Genomic DNA, 25000 nt, shown 5'->3' on the forward strand with positions numbered 1-25000 from the left:
TGTTGGGCTCATCCCTCTAATTTAGTTTTAGACATAGTTTCCAGCCCTCGCGCGGACAAGGTTACCACGCGCGCTGCGTGGAGGATGAAAACGAGTGTAAAGCCGCTTGGGCTGCCACGTGAACAAAATATCGCCCCAACCTATTGGCTCCTTTCAGCCTCTCCTGGGATATGCCGTGACTGATCTAAAAATAATTTACGAGAGATTACCGTAGAAATAAGGCCTCTATGGTCGGCGGAAGTAAAGGGACACTATCAGCATTTTAAGCATCATTTTGCAAATCTCAAAAAAATATATAGACCTTTGGCAGCTGAACAATAATGGTTTTATTTTGTAGGGCAGTACTCGACAAATGATAAGAAACCATTAAGAAGTGAGGATGGCTAACGATGGCGAGGATGGAAACGGATTGTGATTTGGATTTTTGAAAAAGCGTCAGGATGTCAGTTTTTTAAAAGTTTCAAGTTTGGCTCGAAAATTGCAAAATTGTAGCTTCAGTGTGGACTTTCTTCAAGAAATTGTTTTTAATCATTCAGTTAGAGCTAATTAAGTTCTTATTAAATAAATTTAGGGACCATTTCGTGAATTTGTGACAGTTTTAAACAAATATGTCGTGACCGTGTCTCTTTATCTTTTCCCCTTTATCCTGTCTTGACTGTGTACATCTGCTCACTCTGAGGAGAGTGTGTGGCTGTACAGCACACAGCCTAAACACAAACAGATGCCCTGTTCAGGAAACTAAATACTTAAACTATAGGCCCCATTCCAGGTGAAACACCATAAAACTATACCTGTTCAACAGGTAAACTGTTTGAGGAATTACTTCATGATATAAGATTGCGATTAACGAAAACCAAGAGCGACAAACCAGTTAGGAGTGATCCGTTACGTGTTATAAGGTATATTCGCCGATCGACCTTGTGTTGACCAAAATGTAGAGGCCTGGCGATAATTTAATTACAGAAGCAATACTGGATTACTAAGTGTGATAAAAGAGTTCTCTCTATAGATGGAACACGTTCGCGGTAAACCGTGATTTTTCTCTCAACCAGGAGTCTGGAAACTAAGTGCAACGCAGCTGGAAGTGAATCATTTGGACTGAGCTTACGGAAGATACGGAATGAGGAATACTTTACTAACAAGGCACGCACTAACCCAACGAGCACCGTACAGGCAGCAACATTATGGATAAAAAAAGACGAGATGACATGAACGGATCTAATGTTACTTGTTGATGACGTATAAATTTCTGTTTCTTTTTCTGTTAAGGAATTATATTAAATAAATTTGATTCTTTGGATGAGAAATGATCGTTTCAATGACGACAAATATTTTAAATTCATGGTGGAAAGTTTTAATTATGCATTTCAACACGGATCACTTTCTATCTAGACAAATATTTTACTGCGTTTTACTAGTCTGTGTTTTTGTAGGCTGCACTCTATTAGTCTGTGTTTTGCAAGTCCACGTTTGAGAAGTCCAGTCCAGTGCAGTCTATCAATTTTTCCTTACACGATGACGTCATCTCGCTTCCAGTATCCTCTTCCAAACAGTTCCGCTTTCGATTGTAGATTCGGTCCTGACTGATTTCGTAGAGCTATTTGAGGCTAAAGGAATCTGTAATTTACAGAAATAAGTTTATTGTGTGGAATATGGAAGATCTACAGCCAATCTCTGATACGGAGCAAGCTGCTTTCTGCGTAGAATTGGCGAAGCGGCTTAACACGTTGCGAAGACAAGATCATTTATGCGACGTAACTCTGGTGACGAAAGATGGCAAACAATTTAAAGCTCATAGAAATGTGCTTTCCGCAGCAAGCCCGTTCTTCTGCAAGCTTCTTCAGAGTGACATGAAAGAGAATAGAGAAGGGATTGTTCGGTGTGAAGAGATCTCGGGTGCTGTAATGGAAGATGTTTTGGAGTTCATCTACACAGGAACTGTCGAGGTAACTGAAGAGAATTATTGCGAAGATCTTATCGCTGCAGCGAACTATCTTCTCATTCCGGGCTTGAAAAATCTTTCAGGGCGATTTCTAGAACGACAGATATCCAAATCAAATTGCATTTCAACATTTTATTTTGCTGAGATGTACCAATGCGACGAACTGATGACTAACACCAGAAAGTTCATCCACGCGAACTTTGCACATGTGGCAGAAATGGATGAATTCTTAAATTTGGAAGCTAAAGAAGTGGAGAGGTGGATTTCAAGTGACGACATTTCTGTTGCTGTTGAAGCAGAAGTGTTTAATATCGTATTAAAGTGGATCGAACAAGACAAACGCGAGCGAACAGCATCGTTTGAACAATTGTATCGTCACGTGCGACTGGCATCCCTATCGCGCCGGTGACTTTTTAACCGATGTCGTGACAAACAAACTCGTGCAAGGAAATTCTCGTTGTTTACGGCTGGCTTCAGATGCTATAAGGCTGACGGCTTTTCCAGAAGAAGAAAATATTCCACAGTCTTCGAGGAAAGGTCTTGAAACCCGCGCCATTGTTGCTTGTGGAGGGAAATACACTTTGTGTTATCTCCCAGAGAAAGACGAATGGAAGCGTTTAGCAGACGGGTGATTAAAGAGAAACGAGTATACTAAAATTATGAACTATCGTGATCAGTTGTACGCCTTTACATTGTGTGGTAAGGGAGAGAGGTATGATCCCGTTGTTAATGGCTGGTGTGCTTTGGATTTGTCCACCACAAGGTCTACGAAGGTGACTGTCGTCAGAGGCGAAATCTATGCGATAGAGGTCAACACATCAACGGAAAAATCCACTATCAAAAGATACGACGTTGAGCGGTGTTCATGGCAGACGGTTTTGTCATCTCATGAGGGCTGCAGGCTATGGTCTTGTGTTGTTGCGACTGGCAATCACCTGTATGTTTGTGGTGGGAAGCTAGAGAATGACTGCGTTACGAAAGCTGAGAGATTTGACACTGTAGAAAACAAATGGGAGGAAATCACAAACATGCAACAAGCGAGAGCGTGCGCTTTTGGTGTGGCAAGTGAAGGAAAGATTTTTGTAGCCGGAGGATGGGAGAATTGGCCATTGTGTTTGAAAACATGTGAGATTTTAAACATTTCGACGAACGAATGGCAGTTAGTTGGAAGTTTGACAGTTGATCGCATGAGTGGCAGTATGGTGTGTCTGAAGGGAACACTCTATGTGCTGGGTGGCATAGGTCACGAATATCGACGACAATTGAGTGTTGAATGTTATGACCCTACAGAGGACAAGTGGATCGAGAAGACAACCATACCAGTAAAAATGATCTCCAAAGGCGATGATTCATTCACCGGCTGTGTTTTGAAACTGTCCAAAGGAGTACTAGACAAACTTGACGTTATTAAGGAATAGTCAAGCACGGGAAAAAAAAACGAGATTAGATCGGGAAGAGAAAAGGGGATCCATTATTTCTTTACATAGCCCATATTGGGCTATGTAAAGCAAAACATTTCGACGAATATCTGAAGGTTGGGAAAACGCAAAGATCTTTAAACTTGGAGAAAGGTCTTCTTTACCTATCCTATAACATTGCAATTTCTTGACATTATCCACTCAATAGTTTTTGATTTAATTTTTTGTTGCGTGACAGGGAAAACCATCTATAGTAGATTCGCACGTTGTCATCATTTGAGTATAACAACCTCAATTCCTTTCAATTTTTCTTTACTATTTAAATTTTGAAACCCCAGAGGGGTTTAAATAACAATTGCCCTAATTAGCATAAGAAACAGAAAAATTGAAGGATTCTGGTAGTTGTATTCAAATAGTGCCATCATGCAAATCGCCTATTTTCAACCTTTTATTAGAAAGTTTCATTTCAAGTCTTCCACTTCCCGCGAGCATCGTACAGTAAAATTTATGAATATATTTCCATAAATTTCAGTTTCAGTATGTTTTAGATTTAATTGGACTCACTTAACAATGCAAAAATCTTTCGGTCGATAGCTGGCTATATTGCAAGTTGGGATTAATAAAACGAAAACTAAATTGTTTTTTGTTGACTTACCCAGAGATTGATGATATTTAGTGTCCTTCAGCTCAAAGTAAGAAGACAGGTACAACTCCCTATTAATTAAAAGCAAGAGTGCTTGCTGAAGATTTTATGACTTGTAATGCCAAGAGCCTTCGCTTTTACGGTCAGCACAGGGGACCGTACAGGCCTGCAAATGATCCTGGCTCGCAAATGATCCCTGGACAGCAAATGATCACGAAATTGGACCGTGAATGATCCCAGTACCGGAACTGATTCCACCGCAAAAAGTTAGGAATGGCGTAGACTCCTTAAAAGCTCCTTGGAGGGAAATGCATTTTTTTTATTAATCTAGGCGAAGAAAAGACAAATTCATGTACCGCAGGCTTAGAGGCAGCAATAAGAAACTTGAACATAATACGCAAAATACGAAATTGACATGCAACGACTGTAAAAAGTTTCATTGAGGAAACGCAGAGCAATAATCAACATGAATCTTCGAAGATGCCTCTGCTGTCTAATTAACCGCTTAGAACTTTATCCTGTACACTGCTCAAACTCATTGATAATGCACGAGGTAATAAACTAATTGTGTGGCCTCATTTGGGTCACATGGATGTCCCTTGACATTCGGTAAAGGACAGGTCCAAACACACGTGATTAGATATCCGAACACACGTGTTAGGATATCCAAGCACGTGTGTTTGCATGGAAAACAATTTGCAAAATAATGTAGTACTTGAAAAATGTTTATTAACTTGCAGGATTACAGTAATCATTCTTTGCAGTTAATATTACAACGAACGAGGCGGACAGGGACCACCCGTCTTATTAGCTACTTCCCGGACGAGCTTTGTAAGCCAGAAGTTTAGGGAAAGGCTGTGCAGGTCTTCCAACCTTTCCTTAAGAGTCTGCATACGGTGAACATAATAATCTTTCAACACACTCCCCGCTCAAGTAAAGGCAATTTTTTCTCGCGGACAGCTTGCCGATTTCAGAAAACATCAACAGCAGTGGCGGATCTAAGGGAGGGGCCCGGGGGACCCGCCCCACCTTATTTTGGGTGAAAAAAGAAGAAATCACAGAAGGAAGAAAGGATGGTAGGGCAATCAAAACAAAACCGCTCCCCCCCCCCTCCCCCCGGCTTTAGCTCAGGGTCTGAATCCGCCACTGAACAGCCTACTTATCTTTGTACTGAGTACTTTTAGGCTTTGAACGTTCGAGCAATGAAACTTCCTCTTAGCAACTTTTCGGCGGTCGAAACAAAACAAAAAGAAAACAAAAACTGACTGTTCACGTGGTTTTTCCGTTTCTGCACTTATTATTAATAAATTAGGCCTTTTGAGAAGCCACTTCATAAACTCGGGCTTCGTGTTTCAGCAGAGTTTCTAAACACTCAAAAGCAATAAACGCTTTCGGTCTTCGGCCTCGTGCTTTCATCAGTTTTCTCGTGTTTGGAAACCCTGATAAAAAACTCGCCCTTGTTTATGAAATATTACATCTCATACTTGTGTCCTAGATATAGACACGGGCTTCCATCAAACTGCACAAGGATTTCTTCGTGTGAGTTACCGCAGTGTTCTTTAGATAGACTTAATTGCATGCCGTACGAGTAGAGCTGTCACTTTTGCTCGTGCAAATTAAGTTTACCGTCAATAATTTCCTCTGTGCGAAAGCTGAGCGAAACTAATTTAGTCAATTCACTTCGAAACTCTCAGTTGTCTCGAAATCTGAGGATATAGTGAACATCATGTGTTATGCAAGTGAATGTATGAAAGATCATATATTTAAACTGCGGAGAAAGATATGAAGACATGATTGATAATCGCATCATCGTAGTTATATACACAACTTAAGCAGTTGTGAAATTAAAGCCTGAAAAAACATTCAGGCCTGCACGGGATTCGAACCCATGACCTCTGTAATACCGGTGCAGTGCTCTACCAACTGAGCTATAGAGCCAATTGGGAGCTGATCATGTTGTGATTTCGTAATATACCCGTAGATAGTAAAGAGTGAAAGTGGATATATGAAAGATCATATATTTGAACTGCGGAGAAAGATATGAAGACATGATTGATCATCGCAGTTATATACACAACTTAAGTTGTTGTGAAATTAAAGCCTCAAAAAATTTCTCTTTATGGAGGAAACACGTTCGCGGCAAGCCGTTTTTTTGTCTCAACTGGGAGTCTGGAAAGCAAGTGCTTAACCGCTGTAAAAAGAAACTTTGATCTGAACGTACAGAATACAAGTAATGGGGAATACGTTACTAACAAGACACCTTTGTTTACTTAACGAGCATTGTACAGACTGCAAGATTATCAACCAAAAAAGACGAGATGACATGAACGGATCTAATGTTACTTAGAGACTTTTAGTAGTCCTAAGTAATGAAGTATATGCTTCTTTTTCTGTTAGGAATTATATTAAATACATTTGACTCTTTGGATGAGAAATGATCGTTTCAATAAAGACAAATATTTTACTACGTTCTGTTAGTCTGTGTTTTGAAAGTCCACATTTGACAAGTCCAATCCAGTCCAGTCTATCAATTTTTCCTTAAATGATGACGTCATCTCGCTTCCGGTGTCCTCTTCCAAACAGTTTCGTTTTCGATTGTATATTCGGTCCTGACTGATTTCGTAGAGCTATTTCAGGCTAAAGGAATCTGTAATTTATAGAAATAAGTTTATTTTCTGGAATATGGACCATCTACAACCAATCTCTGATGCGGAACAAGCTGCTTTCTGTATGGAATTAGCGAAGCGGCTTAACATGTTGCGAAGACAAGATCATTTATGCGACGTAACTTTGGTGGCAGCAAGCCCGTTCTTCTGCAAGCTTCTTCAGAGCGACATGAAAGAGAATCGAGAGGGGATTGTTCGGTTTGAAGAGATTTCGGGTGCTGTAATGGATGATGTTTTGGAGTTCATCTACACAGGAAATGTCGAGGTAACTCAAGAGAATTGTAAGGATCTTATCGCTGCAGCGAACTATCTTCTCATTTCGGGCTTGAAAAAACTTTCTGTACGATTTCCAGAACGACAGATGTCTAAATCAAATTGCATTTCAACATTTTATTTTGCTGAGATGTACCAATGCGACGAACTGATGACTAACACCAGAAAGTTCATCCACGCGAACTTTGCATCTGTGGCAGAAATGGATGAATTCTTAAACTTGGAAGCTAAAGAAGTGGAGAGGTGGATTTCAAGCGACGACATTTCTGTTGCTGTTGAAGCAGATGTGTTTAATATCGTATTAAAGTGGATCGAATAAAACAAAAGCGAGCGAAAAGCATTGTTTGAACAATGATGAGTTGCCAGTAATCGGATACCTGTGATTGCGCAAAGAACTCTGGGATCGTCAGGGGGCAAACATTGCAAGTCGCTAGAAGGAAATGTATGGCGAAAAGTTGTTTCGACGCCCAAAAACATGGTTTTGGGGGGAGATCAACGCTTTTTCGCCGTTGTTTTATCGCGAATGGATTTTGGCAATGTTGATACATGGAAAATGTAAGTTTTTATTTGAATAACCGTGAAATAAGTGATAAAATTTACCGATAAAGTCCCTTTTGCTTGCGTAAGGTTTATTGTGAAATACATTGAAGAGAATATTGAAAATTTCAATACACGCCTGATCTCGAAAGGCTACCCGGAGCAAATGGTAGACAAGACCCTCCGAGAAGTTAAATATTAAGACATAAAAGAAGCTCTAACATAGAAGTCGAAAATTGCAGAAGGAAGTACTACCCTTTGTGTCGGGCAATTTCACTCAACCGTCAATACCAAACTTTGCTAAGCATAATCACGCACAAATGGCACTTTCAAATACAAATACTCAGAGATATATTCAAGGAGCTAACCTTGATCTGTTATAGAAAAGGAAAATCACTGAAATACGTGCTTGTAAAAGCAAAACAAAGGCTTTGAGCAACACAGTAGCCACACAGCATGAGTCGCGCGAACTCATTTGTCATTAAATCAACCCCAGACAGTACAATGATCGCCACCGGGCTTATTTCCAGTATTATTTGTACGACTGAGCTTTCAAATAAGCCAAAAGTAGCCTGTACACAACTTAAAAGGCTTTACTGGGTTATTTCCTCTCGATTTATACCTAATTAGTTTTGTAATATTTTCAGACCATTACGCGATGTAAATTTCACAATAAACCTCGCGCAAGCAACGGAGTTTATCGGTAGATTTTGTCACATATTTCACAGTTATTCAAAGAAAAACTTACATATTCCACATATCAACATTGCCCAGATCCATTTGCGATAAAAACGACGGCGAAAAAGCGTTGATCTCTCTCAAAAATCGTTTTCTTCTACCTCGAAACAACTTTTCGCTAGACATTTCCTTCTAGCGACAAGCAATGTTTGCCCCCTGACGATCCCACAGTTCTTCGCGCATAAACGGGTATCCGATTACTGGCAACTCATTCATTATAACATATTTTGAGTTTGTATACAACAATTACGGCACAGAGCCTCAAAGTAATTGTAATTTGTTTCTTTCAGTTTGACTATATACTTCTAGACAGAAGGAGTGTAAAAATATATCCTCATAATTACCAGCTCTTGTGGTCAGATTCAAGTGCAAACCATATACAATCGAGAGCGAAACTGTTTGGAAGAGGACACTGGAAGCGAGATGACGTCATCGTGTGAGGAAAAATTAATAGACTGGACTGGACTGGACTTGTCAAACGTGGACTTCGAAAACACAGACTAATAGAACGCAGCCTGCAAAAACGCATACTAGTAAAACGCAGTAAAATATTTTTGTTAATATAATTGAGACGATCGTTTCTCATCCAAAGAATCAAATGTATTTAATATAATTCCTAACAGAATCAAAGTGGCTATGAGGCACTCAACTTGGAGTATGGATCGTCTGTAAACAGTTACTTTTGATACCTTTTGAGAGAAAAAAAAATATCCAACGTAGAGTGATAATACCACAAGGACAGCACCGCGTCGCGTCCGCTCAACAAAGTTAAGCCCTGTTCGGCGGGGCTATTGCTTGGTTGGGTGACCAAATGCTCCGTGTTTTTTTCTTTCTTTCTTTCTTTTTTTTTTTTCCCAAACCAAGGCAATATTATTGACTGCTGAACTCACCGTCTTGTGTAATGTCCTTTTTTTCTATTTATCAACTATTTTATTCAAATCATTTCGCCATACCTGTATTCATCTTTGAAGCATTTATTTACAATAGACTGTAAAAATAATAGCCAAACGCTTCGTTTGAATTCTCCTCAATTCTTTTGTCTGTTGATCGTCCAAAACTTTTAATCACGTCTTGAATCGTAATTCGAAAATTCATACAGCTCATCAATTTTGTGATTTCCAATATCTCCTCAGTTTTCGGGGCAATCAAGTATTGTTAACCTTGCATAAGCGGACACCTCCGAGAAATGAGCTATTTATGTAATTAGCTTCCAGTTATAAAAACGTTCGTGCGAAAGTCTATTTAATGTAGATCATTTCTGCGGTAAGATATTTAGTACTTGCGTCAGAAATTCAACGAATATCTAGCTTGACACGGCGTAAGCGACTGTAAAACCGCCTTGAGCAGCGCGATGGTTGAAATTCGAGGGGGGGGGGGGGGGGCAACTCCGCTGTAAAAAAGTCGGGGATTCTAGTCGTCTCGGGTAAATCAAAGATTTTGGTCTCACTTAAGGTGTTGATGACGAAACGTCACCATTCTCAGCTGTCAAAGTATCCTTAAGGGTGCACTCGAAGAAATAGTAATAATAAAAGAAACGCTCTCATTTGCTCTTGAGTACGCGACTCGGATTTACAAGAGCGCGCGGAATCCTTCCTTGAGCAGTGGCTAGTAATCGAACCTATTCCGTTTTAAGTGGTATCTTTTAGGGGTCTAATGAAGCTCGAGTAACCCCCACATTAATCTTCTTTAGGAGTTAAAATTCAAATTTTCCGACGAGCATCCCTGACCTTCTCATATGGGAGTTCCCTCCTCCCAGGGTTCCAAATGTCTAACAGGAAGTGAAGGAGTGAAGGAGTGAAGGAGTGAAGGAGTGAAGGAGTGAAGGAGTGAAGGAGTGAAGGAGTGAAGGAGTGAAGGAGTGAAGGAGTGAAGGAGTGAAGGAGTGAAGGAGTGAAGGAGTGAAGGAGTGAAGGAGTGAAGGAGTGAAGGAGTGAAGGAGTGAAGGAGTGAAGGAGTGAAGGAGTGAAGGAGTGAAGGAGTGAAGGAGTGAAGGAGTGAAGGAGTGAAGGAGTGAAGGAGTGAAGGAGTGAAGGAGTGAAGGAGTGAAGGAGTGAAGGAGTGAAGGAGTGAAGGAGTGAAGTAGTGGAGGAGTGGAGGAGTGAAGTAGTGGAGGAGTGGAGGAGTGGAGGAGTGATGGAGTGAAGGAGTGATGGTGTGAAATCGTCTCACCACTACAACTTGCAAATTAAAATAAACATATTTTCCAAGTTAAAAAGAAACATATACTTTATTAATTAGGACTACTTTAAGTCTCTAAGTAACATTACATCCGTTCATGTCATCTCGTCTTTCTTGGTTTATAATCTAGCAGCCTGTACAGTGCTCCTTAAGTAAACTAAAGTTTCTTGTTAGTAAAGTATTCCCCATTCCTTGTGTTCTGTACGTTCAGTTCAAATTTTCGATTTCCAGCGGCTAAGCACATGTTTCCCAGACTCCCGGTTGAGACAAAAAAACACGACTTATCGCGCGCGTGTTTCCTTCATAAACAGAGCAAAGTTTTTATTATTCTTCACTGAATACAATTAGTATTCCTACTCTTACTACATTTTTGTCAGCCTTGTTCATCAGATAGTCGATCAGCGAAGCAGAAATTAAATTTGCTATCCAGGAATCATATACCTTGTAACATATAACGGATCACTCCTAATTGGTTTCTCGCTCTGGGTTTTCCTTTATCGGAATCTTATAACATAAAGTAATTTTTCAACCGCCTTACATTTAAACCCATAAAATCATTTCACTGTTCGCTATAGAAAAATCAGCAACAAAACAATGATTATTGACCGCGCTTTTTGGGCATAATTTAAGCTCATTACTCGCGCAATTTGCTAAAACCAAGGACCAAGAACACATGGGAACGGGGAGCCGGGATACTATATCTAAAAATAATTTACAGTAAAGGATGAGGTCAATATGGGGGATTAACTCCCTCACCTTTCCTCTTCCCTTGACACAGGCTAGTTTGCTTTCCACAGTGTCGAATTTCTCTCGGGGGAGAAATAAAAAGGTAAAACGTGAAGTCTGCATACGAGCAAAGTTGCCGATCAGGACGGAGCTTATCTCGGTTTCTGTAGCATGAAGTGGCTAGGAGTATTTCTACTCCCAGAGGAGGGGGTTCCAGTCTATCGGATCGTTCCCCTAACATTAAATTCGTCGTTTTCTTCATTAATACACCTGAGTGGAGGGAGGTTCAGTGAAAATAAAGTGCCTTGCACTCTTCTCCAGGCGGGTGGGTGGTGATCCTAAATGACAGCCGGACGGGAGTAATCGCCATATCATTTTGGGATTCAAATTCCTATCTTAGTACCACTTGGTGTGTTTAAATCTAAAACGATCACTGTTACATGTAAGAGACAAGGACGACTTATTACAAAGAATCGGTAACGCTCAATGATTAAAATGAATTCACGCAGTACCAACAAAACGCGATTCTTGCAGCTTTGTGGAATTTCTTTCAACATTTTTGAATGATTAGGACCGTCAATTTAATATGGGAGTATTTTAATATGTTTTCTTAGTTATTTACTTCTCGTTGTGACTTTTTTGCGGCGGACGAGTCATAAGACAGAAGTAAACCTAAACAAGTTCTTATATCCATTTCATTTGCACAAGCTTATCATGAAAGAACAAATAACTAAATCGTAAATCATAATTCGTTAATTTTCTATTCCATAAATCTACAGAAAGGAAAATTCAAACGACTACAACATCATGTAACATCCACAAATGTTGCATGAAAAATTTGACCAGTTTCAAATTTGAGCCAACAACACCCAACATGCATGTCGCAACACGTCGCCACACATCGCAAAGGGGTGGCCAAACGCGTGCAACATGTTGTGCCCAACAATGTTCCGATGTGTTACGTTGAAATGTTGCGATCGTTTGGCCGTGGCTTGAAAACGGTCAAATTTGAGCCCACAACACCCTTCGTATCGCAAGACATCGCAATAGGGTAGTCAAGCATGTTGCGTTGCAATGTCTTGCGTTGACATGTTGTGATCGTTTGGCTGGGGATTAATAATTTAACTCCGGCACCATATTTATTTCTCTCGTGAAATTTTATAAACTCAATTACAGCCAATCTCGTTCCCAGAGCCCTCGCTTGTCCCGTGACGCTGACCCTAAAAAAGGGAGGCTCTGGGTATGACAAGTGATAATCTTGCTTTGAAAATAGAGTTGTACCTGTCTTCTTACTTTGAGCTGAAGGACACTAAACATCATCGATCTCTCGGTAAGTAAACCCCAAACAATTCTAGTTATTGTTCTCAACTTGCAATATAGCTAACTATCGAAAGATTTTAGTTAACTGAGTTACAATTAAATCTAAAACATACTGAAACTGAAAACTATGTATTTATAAGTTCTGCTGTACAATGGTCGCAGAAGATGGAAGACTTGAAATGAGACTGTCCAGTAAAATGTTGAAAATAGGCCATTTCCGAGTTGTCTTTTGCACTCAGTGCCAAAATGAGTCATCGTCCCAAAACATTCGTATGAAAATGTGTTTCTTCTATAAGTTCATTTTCATGCAAATCAAACTCATTTTCATGACAAAAGTTTTGCACAAGTACTCGTTTTAAAACGGAGACACAAGGAAACTCGGAAATGGCCTGCCGTCAGCTGGAGACACGACCGATCTCGTACCCAGACTTCACTCTGTCCCAGTCTCCATTCCGCCTGCCCGTAGGAGATTTGGGTTTATTGTTACAACTGATCTTCATTATTCGAAAAAATCTCACCGAGAAAACGCGTAGGCCAGTAGAGGAGAAATTTTTCCCTCGCGTAGTAGATAGTGGATCTCCTTCCCTCCTGCCGATCCAATCTCGTTTTTTTTTTCCTGCTTGACTATTCTTTAATAACATCAAGTTTGTCTAGTACTCCTTTGGAGAGTTTCAGAACACAGCCCGTAAATCTTTCGTTATCGCCTCTGGAGATCATTTTCACTGGCATGGTTGTCTTCTTGATCCACTTGTCCTCTGTAGGGTCGTAGCATTCAACGCTCAAATGTCGTCGATATTTGTCATCAAGGCCACCCAGCACATAGAGTGTTCCCTTCAGACACATCATACTGCCACAAACGCGATGAACGGTCAAACTTCCAATTAACTGCCATTCGTTTGTCGAAATGTTAAACATCTCACATGTTTTCAAACATGATTCCCAATTCTCCCTCCCTCCGGCCACAAAAATCTTCCCTTCGGTTGCCACACCAAAAGCGTACTCTCTCTTTTGTCGCATGTTTGCAATTTCCTCCCATTTGTTTTCTACAGTGTCAAATCTCTCAGCTTTCGTAACGAAGTCATGTTCTACAAACCCGCCACAAACATACAGATGATTGCCAGCCACAACAACACAAGATAAGACCCTACAGCCCTCATGAGATGACAAAACCGTCTGCCATGAACACCGCCCAACGTCGAATCTTTTGATAGTGGATTTTCTGGATGACATATTCATCTCTATAGAGTAGAATTCGCCTCTAACGAGAGTCACCTTAAAAGGAGTTGTGGTGGAACACTTCAAATGATCCAAAGTAGACCAACAATCAAAAAAAGGATCATACCTCTCTGCCGTACCGTCAGATGAAAAGGCGTACAACTGATCACGGTGGTTTATCATTTGAGTATCCTCATTTCTCTCTGACAACCCGTCTGCTAAACGCTTCCACTCGTCTTTCTCTGGAAGATAACACAAAGTGTATTTCCCTCCACAAGCCACAATGGCGCGGGTTTCCAGTCCTTTTCTTGGCGACTGAGGTAGATCTCCTTCACATATGAAGCTATTCTGGCTATTCAACTTTACCGCATCTGAAATCAACTGAAAACAATGCAAGTTCTCTCGCACAAGTTCGTTTGTCACGACATCCAATAAGAAGTCACGCGATAGAAAAGCCAGTCGCATGTGACGAAACAGTCTTTCAAAAGATGCTTTCCGCTCGCTTTTGTCTCGTTCGATCCACTTTAATACGATCTTAAACACATCTGCTTCAACTGCAACAGAAATTTCGTCGCTTGAAATCCACCTCTCGACTTCTTTAGCGTCCAAGTTCAAGAATTCATTTATTTCTGCCACAGATGCAAAGTTCTCGTGGATGAACTTTCTGGTGTTGGTGATCAGTTCGTCGCACTGGTACATCTCAGCAAAATAAACTGTTGAAATGCAATTTGATTTGGATATCTGTCGTTCTAGAAATTGCCCTGAAAGATTTTTCAAGCCAGGAATAAGGAGATAGTTCGCTGCAGCGATAAGATCCTTAGAATTCTCTTGAGTTACCTCGACATTTCCTGTGTAAATGAACTCCAAAACATCTTCCATTACAGCACCCGAGATCTCTTCAAACCGAACAGTCCCTTCTCGATTCTCTTTCATGTCGCTCTGAAGAAGCTTGAAGAAGAACGGGCTCGCTGCAGAAAGCACATTTCTATGAGCTTTGAATTCTTTGCCATCTTTCGTCACCAAAGTTATGTCGCATAAATGATCTTGTCTTCGATAAATGTTAAGCCGCTTCGCCAATTCTACGCAGAAAGCAGCTTGCTCCGTATCGGAGATTGGCTGTAGATCTTCCATATTCCACACAATAAACTTATTTCTGTAAATTACAGATTCCTTTAGCCTCAAATAGCTCTACGAAATCAGTCACGACCGAATCTATTCCAATCGACAGCGAAACTGTTTGGAAGAGGACACTGGAGGCGAGATGACGTCATCGTGTGAGCAAAATTTGATAGACTGTACTGGACTGGACTTGTCAAAGGTGGACTTGCAAAACACAGACTAATAGAACGCAGCCTACAAAAACGCATAGTAGTAAAACGCAGTAAATATTTTTCTTAATTGAGACGATCATTCCTCATCCAAAGAATCAAATGGATTTAATATAATTCCTAACAGAATCAAAGTGGCTCTGAGGCACTCAACTTGGAATATGGATCGTCTTTAAACAGTTACTTTTGATACCTTTTGAGAGAAAAAAATATATATCCAACGTAAAGTGATAATACCGCAAGGACAGTACAGCGTCGCATCCGCTCAACAAAGTTAAGCCCTGTTCGGCGGGGTTATTGCTTGGATGGGTGACCAAATACTCCCTGTTTCTTTCTTTCTTTTTTTTTTTTCTTCCCAAACCGAGGCAATATTATTGACTGCTGAACTCACAGTCTTGTATTTATCTTTGAAACATTTATTTACAATAGACTCTATAAACTGAATTGTCAAACGCATCGTTCGAATTCTCCTAAATTCTCTTGTCTGTTGATCGTCCAAAACTTTTAATCACGTCTTGAATCATAATTCGAAAATTCATACAGCTCATCAATTTTGTGATTTTCAATATCTCCTCAGTTTTCGGGGCAATCAAGTACTGTTAAACCTGCATAAGCGGACACCTTCGAGAAGCGAGCTATTTATGTAATTATCTTCTAGTTTTAAAAACGTTCGTGCGAAAGTCTATTTAATGTAAGTCATTTCTGCAATAAGATATTTAGTACTTGCGTCAGAAGTTCAAAGAATATTTAACTTGATACGGCGTAAGCGACTGTAAAACGGCCTTGGGCAACACGATGTTCGAAATCCAGGGGGGGGGGGGGAACTCAGTCCGCTGTGAAAGAGTCGAGAATTCTAGTCGTCTCGGGTAAATCAAGGAGTTTGGTCTCACTTAAGGTGTTGATGACGAAACGTCACCATTCTGAGCTGTCAAAGTATCCTTAAGGGTGCACTCGAAGAAATAATAATAATAATAATAATAAAAGAAACGCTCTCATTTGCTCTTGAGTACGCGACTCGGATCTACAAGTGCGCGCGGAATCCTGCCTTGAGCAGTGGCTCGTAATCGAACCCATTCCGTTTTAAGTGGTATCTTTTAGGGGTCAAATGAAGCTCGAGTAACCCCCACATTAATCTTCTTTAGGAGTTAAATTCAAATCTTCCGACGAGCACCCCTGACCTTCTCATATGGGAGTTCCCACCTCCCGGGGTTTCAAATGTCTAACAGGAAGTAAAGGAGTGAAGGAGTGAAGGAATGATCACGGGTGTGAAATCGTCCCACCACTACAACTTGCAAATTAAAATAAAAACATTTTCCAAGTTAAAAAGAAACATACTTCATTACTTAGGACTACTTTAAGTCTCTAAGTAACATTAGATCTGTTCATGTCATCTCGTCTTTCTTGGTTCATAATCTAGCAGCCTGTAGGGTGCTCGTTAAGTAAACCAAAGTGTCTTTTTGGTAAAGTATTCCCCATTGCTTGTGTTCTGTACGTTCAGTAAAAATTTTCGATTTCCAGCCGCTAAGCACATGGTTCCCAGACTCCCGGTTGAGACAAGAATCACGGCTTACCGCGCGTGTGTTTCCTTCATAAAGAGAACAAATTTTTTCTTATTCTTCACTGAATACAATCAGTATTCCTACTCTTACTGCATTTTTGTTAGCCTTGTTTATCAGATAGTCGATCGGCGGAGCAGAAATTAAATTTGCTATCCAGGAATCATATACCTTACAACATATGACGGATCACTCCTAATTGGTTTCTCGTTCTGGGTTTTCCTTTATCGGAATCTTAAAACATAAAGTAATTTTTCAACCGCCTTACATTTAGACCAATAAAATCATTTCACTGTTCGCTATAGAAAAATTAACAAAACAATGACCATTGACAGTGCACTTTGGGCATAATTTAAGCTCATCACTCGCGCAATTTGCTAAAACCAAGGACCAAGAACACATGCGAACGGGGAGCCGGGATGCTATATCTAAGAATAATTTACAGCAAGGGATAAGGTCAATATGGGGGATTAACTCCCTGACCTTTCCTCTTCCCTTGACACAGGCTAGTTTGCTTTCCACAGTGTCGAATTTCTCTCGGGAGAGAAATAAAAGGTAATACGTGAAGTCTGCATACGAGCAAAGTTGCCGATCAGGACGGAGCTTATCTCAGTTTCTGTAGCACGAAGTGACTAGGAATATTTCTACTCCCAGAGGAGGGGGTTCTAGTCCATTGTATCGATCCCCCAGCATTCAATTCGTCGTTTTCCCCGCTAATACACCTGGGTGGAGAGAAGATCACGTAGAATAAAGTGTCTTGCACCTCTTCCCCAGGCGGGTGGGTGGTGATCCTAAATGACAGCCGGACGGGAGTAATCGTCATATCATTTTGGGATTCAAATTTCTATCTTAGTACCACTTGGTGTGTTTAAATCTAAAGCGATCACTGTTACATGTAAAAGACAAGGACGACTTGTTACAAAGAATTGGTGAAGCTGAATGATTAAAATGAATTCACGCAGTACCAACAAAACGCGATTCTTGCAGCTTTGTGGAATTTCTTTCAACATTGTTGAATGATTAGGACCGTCAATTTAATATGGGAGTATTTTAATATGTTTTCTTAGTTATTTACTTCTCGTTGTGACTTTTTTGCGGCGGACGAGTTATTAGACAGAAGTAACCCTAAACAAGTTCTGATATCCATTTCATTTGCACAAGCTTATCATGAAAGAACAAATAACTAAATCGTAAATCATAATTCGTTAAATTTTCTGTTCGATAAATCTACAGAAAGGAAAATTCAAATCTCCCGCGCCTAATTACAATATTAGAAAAGAGACCAATCAGATAATTGCACTGAGACAACCATTCTGTGCGCGCTCACAAGTTTAAAAACTTAAATTGCAAATATTACTTACTCTATGATAAACATTTTATCACGTTTCGTTCTTCGTTCGGACAGTTTTCATCTACCCTAAACATTTAACTCACAAATACATCTTTTTTGCAGCCAATTAGCTAAAGAAACACTTAAGCTTTACTGGGTATATTTGAGACATATATTTGATTATATTTGACAACGTTTGGCTTCTAAAGCCCCGCCAAACGATACCAACATCCCAATACAACATATCGCAACATTGTTGGGCGCAGCATGTTGCGCGCGTTTGGCCACCCTGTTGCGACGTGTTGCGACATGTTGGGTGTTGTTGGCTCAAATTTGAAAATGGTCCAATTTTTCGTGCAACATTTGTGGATGTTGCATGATATTACAGTCGTTTGGCCAGATTCGTGCAATAAAGTCCCAGCCAAACGATCGCAACATTTCAACGCAACATATCGCAACATTGTTGGGAGCAAGATGTTGCGAACGTTTGGCCACCCTGTTGCGACGTGTTGCGACATGTTGTGATATGTTGGGTGTTGTTGGCTCAAATTTGAAAATGGTCAAATTTTTCATGCAACATTTGTGGATGTTGCATGATGTTGTAGTCGTTTGGCCAGCTTCATGCAACAACGTTGCGCCCGGGCATGCGCACTAGTTCGATTTTTAACACCCAACATGTCGCAACACGTCGCAATAGGATGGCCAAACGCGTGCAACATGCTGCGCCCAACAATGTTGCGATAGATTGCGTTCAAATGTTGCGATCGTTTGGCCGGAGCTTGCAAATGCTAGGCCAACAATGTTGGGATATGTTGTGTTGAAATGTTGCGATCGTTTGGCCGGAGCTTAATGTTAAGCCTGGGCATGCGCACTAGTTTGATTTTCAACACCCAGCATGTCGCAACAGGGTGGCCAAACGCGTGCAGCATGTTGCGCCCAACAATGTTGCGATATGTTGCGTTGAAATGTTGCGATCGTTTGGCCGGAGCGCTAGCTTGCAACGAAATGCTGGGCCAACAATGTTGAGATATGTTGTGCTGAAATATTGCGATCGTTTGGCCGGGGCTTAAGAGCTGACCATGACCAGTAAAGCCTTGGCCAAACGATCGCAACATATCAACGCAACATATCGCAACATTGTTGGGCGCAACATGTTACGCGCGTTTCGCCACCCTGTTGTGACATGTTGGGACATGTTGGGTATTGAAAATCGAACTAAGGCGCATGCCCGGGTGCAGCATTGTTGCAGGAACCTGGCCAAACGACTACAACATCATATAACATCCACAAATGTTGCATGAAAAATTTGACCAGTTTCAAATTTGAGCCAACAACACCCAACATGCATGTCGCAACACGTCACCACACATCGCAAAGGGGTGGCCAAACGCGTGCAAAATGTTGTGCCCAACAATGTTCCGATGTGTTACGTTGAAATGTTGCGATCGTTTGGCCGTGGCTTGAAAACGGTCAAATTTGAGCCCACAACACCCTTCGTATCGCAAGACATCGCAATAGGGTAGTCAAACATGTTGCGTTGCAATGTCTTGCGTTGACATGTTGCGATCGTTTCGCTGGGACTTAATAATTTAACTCCGGCACCATATTTATTTTTCTCGTGAAATTTTCTAAACTCAATTACAGCCAATCTCGTTCCCAAAGCCCTCGCTTGTCCCGTGACGCTGACCCTAAAAAAGGGAGGCTCTGGGTATGACAAGTGATAATCTTGCTTTGAAACTAGAGTTGTACCTGTCTTCTTACTTTGAGCTGAAGGACACTAAACATCATCGAGCTCTCGGTAAGTACACACCAAACAATTCTAGTTTTCGTTCTCAACTTGCAATATAACTAACTATCGAAAGATTTTTGTTAACTGAGTTACAATTAAATCTAAAACATACTGAAACTGAAAACTACGTATTTATAAGTTCTCCGGTACAATCATGAAATGTCGCAGAAGATGGAAGACTTGAAATGAGACTGTCCAGTAAAATGTTGAAAAAAGGCCATTTCCGAGTTCCCTTTTCCTTCTGTGCCAAAATGAGTCATCGTGCGAACCATTCATATCAAAATGTGTTTCTTCTATAAGTTCATTTTCATGCAAATCAAACTCATTTTCATAACAAAAGTTTTGCACAAGGACTCGTTTTGAAACAGAGGCAAAAGGAAACTCGGAAATGCCCTGCCGTCAGCTGGAGACACGACCGATCTCGTACCCAGACTTCACTCTGTCTCAGTCTCCATTCCGCCTGCCCGTAGGAGATCTGGGTTCATTATTACAACTGATCTTCATTATTCAAGTGATGATGAAATCTCACCGAGAAAACGCGTAGGCCGGTAGAGGAGAAATTTTTCCCTCGTGTAGTAGATAGTGGGTCTCAATCCCTCTTCCCGACTCAGTTTCGTTTTTTTCCCTGCTTGACTATTCTTTAATAACATCAAGTTTGTCTAGTACTCCTTTGGAGAGTTTCAGAACACAGCCCGTAAATGTTTCGTTATGGCCTCTGGAGATCATTTTCACTGGTATGGTTGTCTTCTTGATCCACTTGTCCTCTGTAGGGTCATAGCATTCGACGCTCAATTGTAGTCGATATTTGTCATCAAGGCCACCCAGCACATAGAGTGTTCCCTTCAGACACATCATACTGCCACAAACGCGATGAACGGTCAAACTTCCAATTAACTGCCATTCGTTTGTCGAAATGTTAAACATCTCACATGTTTTCAAACATGATTCCCAATTCTCCCTCCCTCCGGCCACAAAAATCTTCCCTTCGGTTGCCACACCAAAAGTGTACCCTCTCTTTTCTCGCATGTTTGAAATTTCCTCCCATTTGTTTTCCACAGTGTCAAATCTCTCAGCTTTCGTAACGAAGTCATTCTCTAGCAACCCGCCACAAACATACAGATGATTGCCAGCCACAACAACACAAGGCAAGACCCTACAGCCCTCATGAGATGACAAAACTGTCTGCCATGAACACCGCTCAACATTGAATCTTTTGATACTGGATTTTTTGGATGACATATTCATCTCTGTAGAATAGAATTCGCCTCTAACGAGAGTCACCTTACAAGGAGTTGTGGTGGGACGCTTCAAATGATCCAAAGTAGACCAACAATCAAAAACAGGATCATACCTCTCTGCCTCACCATCAGATGAAAAGGCGTACAACTGATCACGGTGGTTTATCATTCGATTATACTCGTTTCTCTCTGACAACCCGTCTGCTGAACGCTTCCACTCGTCTTTCTCTGGGAGATAACAGAAAGTGTATTTCCCTCCACAAGCAACAATGGCGCGGATTTCAAGCCCTTTTCTCGGCGACTGCGGGATTGTTCTTCACTTAAACAGCCAGGCAGCTTTATAGCTTTGGAGATCAGCTTGAAACAATCAGAATTCTCTTTCACGAGCTCGTTTGTCACGACATCCAATAAAAAGTCACGCGATAGGAAAGCCAGTCGCAAGTGACGAAACAATTGTTCAAACGATGCTTTTCGCTCGCTTTTGTTTTGTTTAATCCACTTTAATACGACCTTGAACACATCTGCTTCAACAGCAACTGAAATTTCATCGCTTGAAATTCACCTCTCGACTTCTTTAACTTCCAAGTTTAAGAATTCATCCATTTCTGCCACAGATGTAAAGTTCGCGTGGATGAACTTTCTGGTGTTGGCGATCAGTTCGTCGCACTGATACATCTCAGCAAAATAAAATGTTGAAATGTAATTTGATTCAGACAACTGTCGTTCTAGAAATCGCCCTGAAAGATTTTTTCAAGCCCGGAATGAGAAGATAGTTCGCTGCAGCGATAAGATCCTCCGGGAATTCTCTTGAGTTACCTCGACACTTCCTGTGTAGATGAACTCCAAAACATCTTCCATTACAGCACCCGCGATTTCTTCAAACCGAACAATCCCTTCTCGATTCTCTCTCATGTCGCTCTGCAGAGGCTTCAAGAAGAGCGGGCTTGCTGCGGAAAGCTCATTCCTATGAGCTTTGATTTCTTTTCCACCTTTCGTCATCAAAGCTATGTCGCATAAATGATCTTGTCTTCGCTGCATGTTAAGACGCTTCGCCAATTCGACACAGAAAGCAGCCTGTTCCGTATCAGAGATTGCCGGCAGATCTTCCATGCTCAAGAAAATAAACTTATTTCTGTAAATTACAGATTACAACCGTTTAGATGCCCTCAAGTTCTACCAAATCACGACCAAATAAAGCGCAACTCTTCACTGAGTACACTGGAAGTGAGATGACGTCATCGGGAAAGGAAAAATTGATAGACTGAACTGGACTGGACTGGACTTCACAAACGCGGACTTGCAAAACACAGCCTTGTAGAACGTAGCCTACAAAAGCGCGAACTTCTGAAACTCAGTTAAATATTTGTATTATTTTTAGAAGATCATTTCTCACCCAGATAATCAAACGTATTAATTTTAATACAATTCCTAACAGAAACAAAAACATATGCTTCAATACTAAACGTTTCTAAGTAACAGTAGAATTCTACTAGTATACTAATGCAAATGCTCTAAGCTGATTGGCTGAACCATTCCACACTATCAGCCATTAGTGTGCTGTGGGGTCGTCTAGGCAATGGCGACGTTTTTTTCGTTTCTCCAAAGGTTTGGAGGAAAATTTTGATGCAAATGGATAATTAAATTCCTGAGAAGTCTAAACGAAGGACATTCACGGTTTCTTCACTTTTAAAAAAGTTGAAATTATTGAAAAAACTGATGCGCGCGCGCAAACAACTTCAATTTTAGATGACAATTCAATCCGAGCGATCTCTTTCAGGCGCAAGGCTTAATAATACGTCAAGAAATAATTGGACACTGTTATTTGAAGTAAATTTTAAGAAGAATTCTACTAGAACAATTAGATTATTCGCTCTCGATTTCTATGAGGTGATAGTTGGTGAGGCCGAAGGCCTCATCAACTATCACCTCATAGAAATCCCGAGCTCATAATTCAATAATCATAATCCCTTTATGTCATCTCGTTTTTCTGGTCCGTAATCTAGCAGCCTTCACAGTGCCTTGTTAGTAAAGCATTCCCTATTTTAAGTCTTCCGTAAGTTCAGTCCAATTTGATACTTTCCACATGTGCGCTTATTTCGCTCCCAGACCCCTGGTTGTGAGACGAAAAGCACGGTTTACCGTGCGTGTTTTTTTCTTTTTTCTAAATTAAAGGGAACGTTTTTATTACAGTTGGTAATTGAGTGTTGCTACTCTTATTACATTTTTGCAAGGATTTTCATTCTGGTCATCAGACGGTCGATCAGCGAAGCAAATATTACCGACTGAATATTCCGAACCGTACCTCATAGCCCATAACAGATCACTCCTAATGGGTTTCTCGCTGTGGGTGGTTTCCTTTATCGGAATCTTAAGACATGATCAGACATGAAGTAATTTTTTGACCAGCTTACATTCAAATCATTACAATCGTTTCACTGCCCCCTATAGCAAACTTAACAAAACAATAATCAACAGTGCACTTTGAGCATAATTTTAGAACCTCATTCGCGCAATTTACTGAAACCAAAGACCAGGCACACATGGGAACGGGAAGACGGGATACTATATCAAAAAATAACTTAAAGGGATCAGGTCAATACGGGGGATTAACTCTCTGACCCTTCCTCTTCCCTTGACAACAGCTAATTTGCTATTCACAGTGACAAATCTCGCCCGCAGGGAGAGAGGGAAGTATGCATACGAGCCAAGTGACCCATCAGGTCGGAGCTTACCCCTGTTTCTGAAGCATGAAGTAAAAAGGGATATTTCTACTCCCCCTGGATGGAATTCTACCCACTGCAGGGTTGGCCTTCCCCCGCCTCCAGTGGTTATTTTGCCGAGACCAATTTAAACACCTGACTACATGGGTGGACAGAGGCAATGTGAGAGTAAAGTGTCCTGCACCCCCTCCTCCCGGGGGGGGGGTGGTCCTAAATGATAGCCAGACGGGAGTAATTTTCATATCATATCGGGATTTCTATCCTAGTACCATGTGGTGAGTTACAATCTAAAGCAAGAGAAAATGAGGTAGATCATGGTCTCTTGTCTGAAGCGATAACTGTTACATGTAAAATTATTCCAATGCCTCTCAGAGAATTAAGCTGAAAAAACTAAGAAAAGAACTCCTTGTTTTTCCTTGATTTGGTAACGCTCAATGATTAAAATGAATTCATGCGGTGCCCACAAAAAACGCGATTCTTGCAGCTTTTGGGGTTTCTTTCACCATTTTATTGACGATAAGGATCGTCAATAATATGGAAGTATCTTAATCTGTTCTCTTAGTCATTTACTTTTCATTGTGACTTTTTTGGTGGAGACATTAGTTATTAGACAGAAGTAAACCTTAACACGGTCTTATATCCATGTCATTTGCACAAGCTTAATGAAAATTTTATCACGTTTTGTTCTTCCTTCAGACCATAGTTAATACAGGGAAATGGTTATGAAACTCGACAAAGTTCTTTGTTGTATTTTTTGTTCTCTTCTTTTGGCCTTGACCGTGCACAAAACACAATAGTTGTTTACTATTGACGGTGGCAGTAACCAATAGAAACGTTTTGGTACGTAATTCATGCATAGTGTATGAACGCAAAACAAAAGATAAAATAAATCTTGGCTTTTTTGTTTTCTCCTTTGATGTTTGCCGGGCTTCATAACCCGTCTATTAACCATGTTCAAACGAGTTTTCATCCATTTTCAACATTTTATGCACAAATACAAATTCTCAATTACAGCCAATGTCGTTCCCAGAGCCCTCGCTCGTCCCGCGACGCTGACCATAAAAGCGAAGGTTCTCAGCATAGCAAGTATTAATCTTGAGCAAGCACTCTTGCTTTGAAAATAGAGTCGTACGTGTGTTCTTACTTTCAACTGAAGGACACTAAATATCATCGATCTCTTGGTAGGTAAACACCAAGCAATTCTAGTTTTCGCTTTGTTAAGCCCAACTTTCAACTAGCCAGCTATCGAACGATTCTTGTTAAGTGAGTTACAATTAAGTCTAAAACTTACTGAAACTGAAAACCATGTAAATATATTTATAAATTCTGCTCTACATTGGTCGCCGGAAGTGGAAGACTTAAAATGACTACTCCCGGTAAAAT

At 40.7% G+C, this 25000-nt stretch overlaps 3 protein-coding genes and 2 pseudogenes across 3 annotated transcripts in view; 2 read left to right on the forward strand and 3 right to left on the reverse strand.

Moving 5' to 3' along the window:
• The first annotated feature begins 1563 nt into the window (after positions 1-1563).
• Positions 1564-4596, forward strand: LOC149114356 (kelch-like protein 24a; annotated as a pseudogene).
• Positions 4597-6685: 2089 nt separating this feature from the next.
• Positions 6686-7261, forward strand: LOC149114357 (kelch-like protein 2). The gene has a single exon (XM_089286062.1). It carries the CDS (start codon positions 6686-6688, stop codon positions 7259-7261), a length of 576 nt encoding a protein of 191 aa, XP_089142188.1.
• A 4537-nt stretch (positions 7262-11798) lies between these two features.
• LOC149114358 (kelch-like protein 11) lies at positions 11799-14874 on the reverse strand. Its single transcript, XM_089286817.1, has one exon. It carries the CDS (start codon positions 14785-14787, stop codon positions 13066-13068), a length of 1722 nt encoding a protein of 573 aa, XP_089142943.1. The 5' UTR covers positions 14788-14874; the 3' UTR covers positions 11799-13065.
• Positions 14875-20270: 5396 nt separating this feature from the next.
• Positions 20271-22326, reverse strand: LOC149114359 (kelch-like protein 11; annotated as a pseudogene).
• Positions 22327-24498: 2172 nt separating this feature from the next.
• Positions 24499-25000, reverse strand: part of LOC149114360 (kelch-like protein 11) — a 4063-nt gene continuing 3561 nt past the window's right edge. Inside the window, exon 1 of the mRNA XM_089286818.1 lies at positions 24499-25000. This exon is cut by the window's right edge and continues 3561 nt beyond it. The gene's annotated coding sequence lies outside the window, so the exon portion shown is untranslated.

Source organism: Orbicella faveolata, unplaced genomic scaffold (assembly GCF_042242905.1).
Source record: "Orbicella faveolata isolate gen_17 unplaced genomic scaffold, um_ofav_v1 contig_14, whole genome shotgun sequence".
Lineage (NCBI taxonomy): Eukaryota > Metazoa > Cnidaria > Anthozoa > Scleractinia > Merulinidae > Orbicella > Orbicella faveolata.

Bases quoted from the DNA above. Each gene is read 5' to 3' on its own strand.
- LOC149114357 (XM_089286062.1), top strand. From the start codon at position 6,686: ATGGACCATCTACAACCAATCTCTGATGCGGAACAAGCTGCTTTCTGT.
- LOC149114358 (XM_089286817.1), bottom strand. From the start codon at position 14,787: ATGGAAGATCTACAGCCAATCTCCGATACGGAGCAAGCTGCTTTCTGC.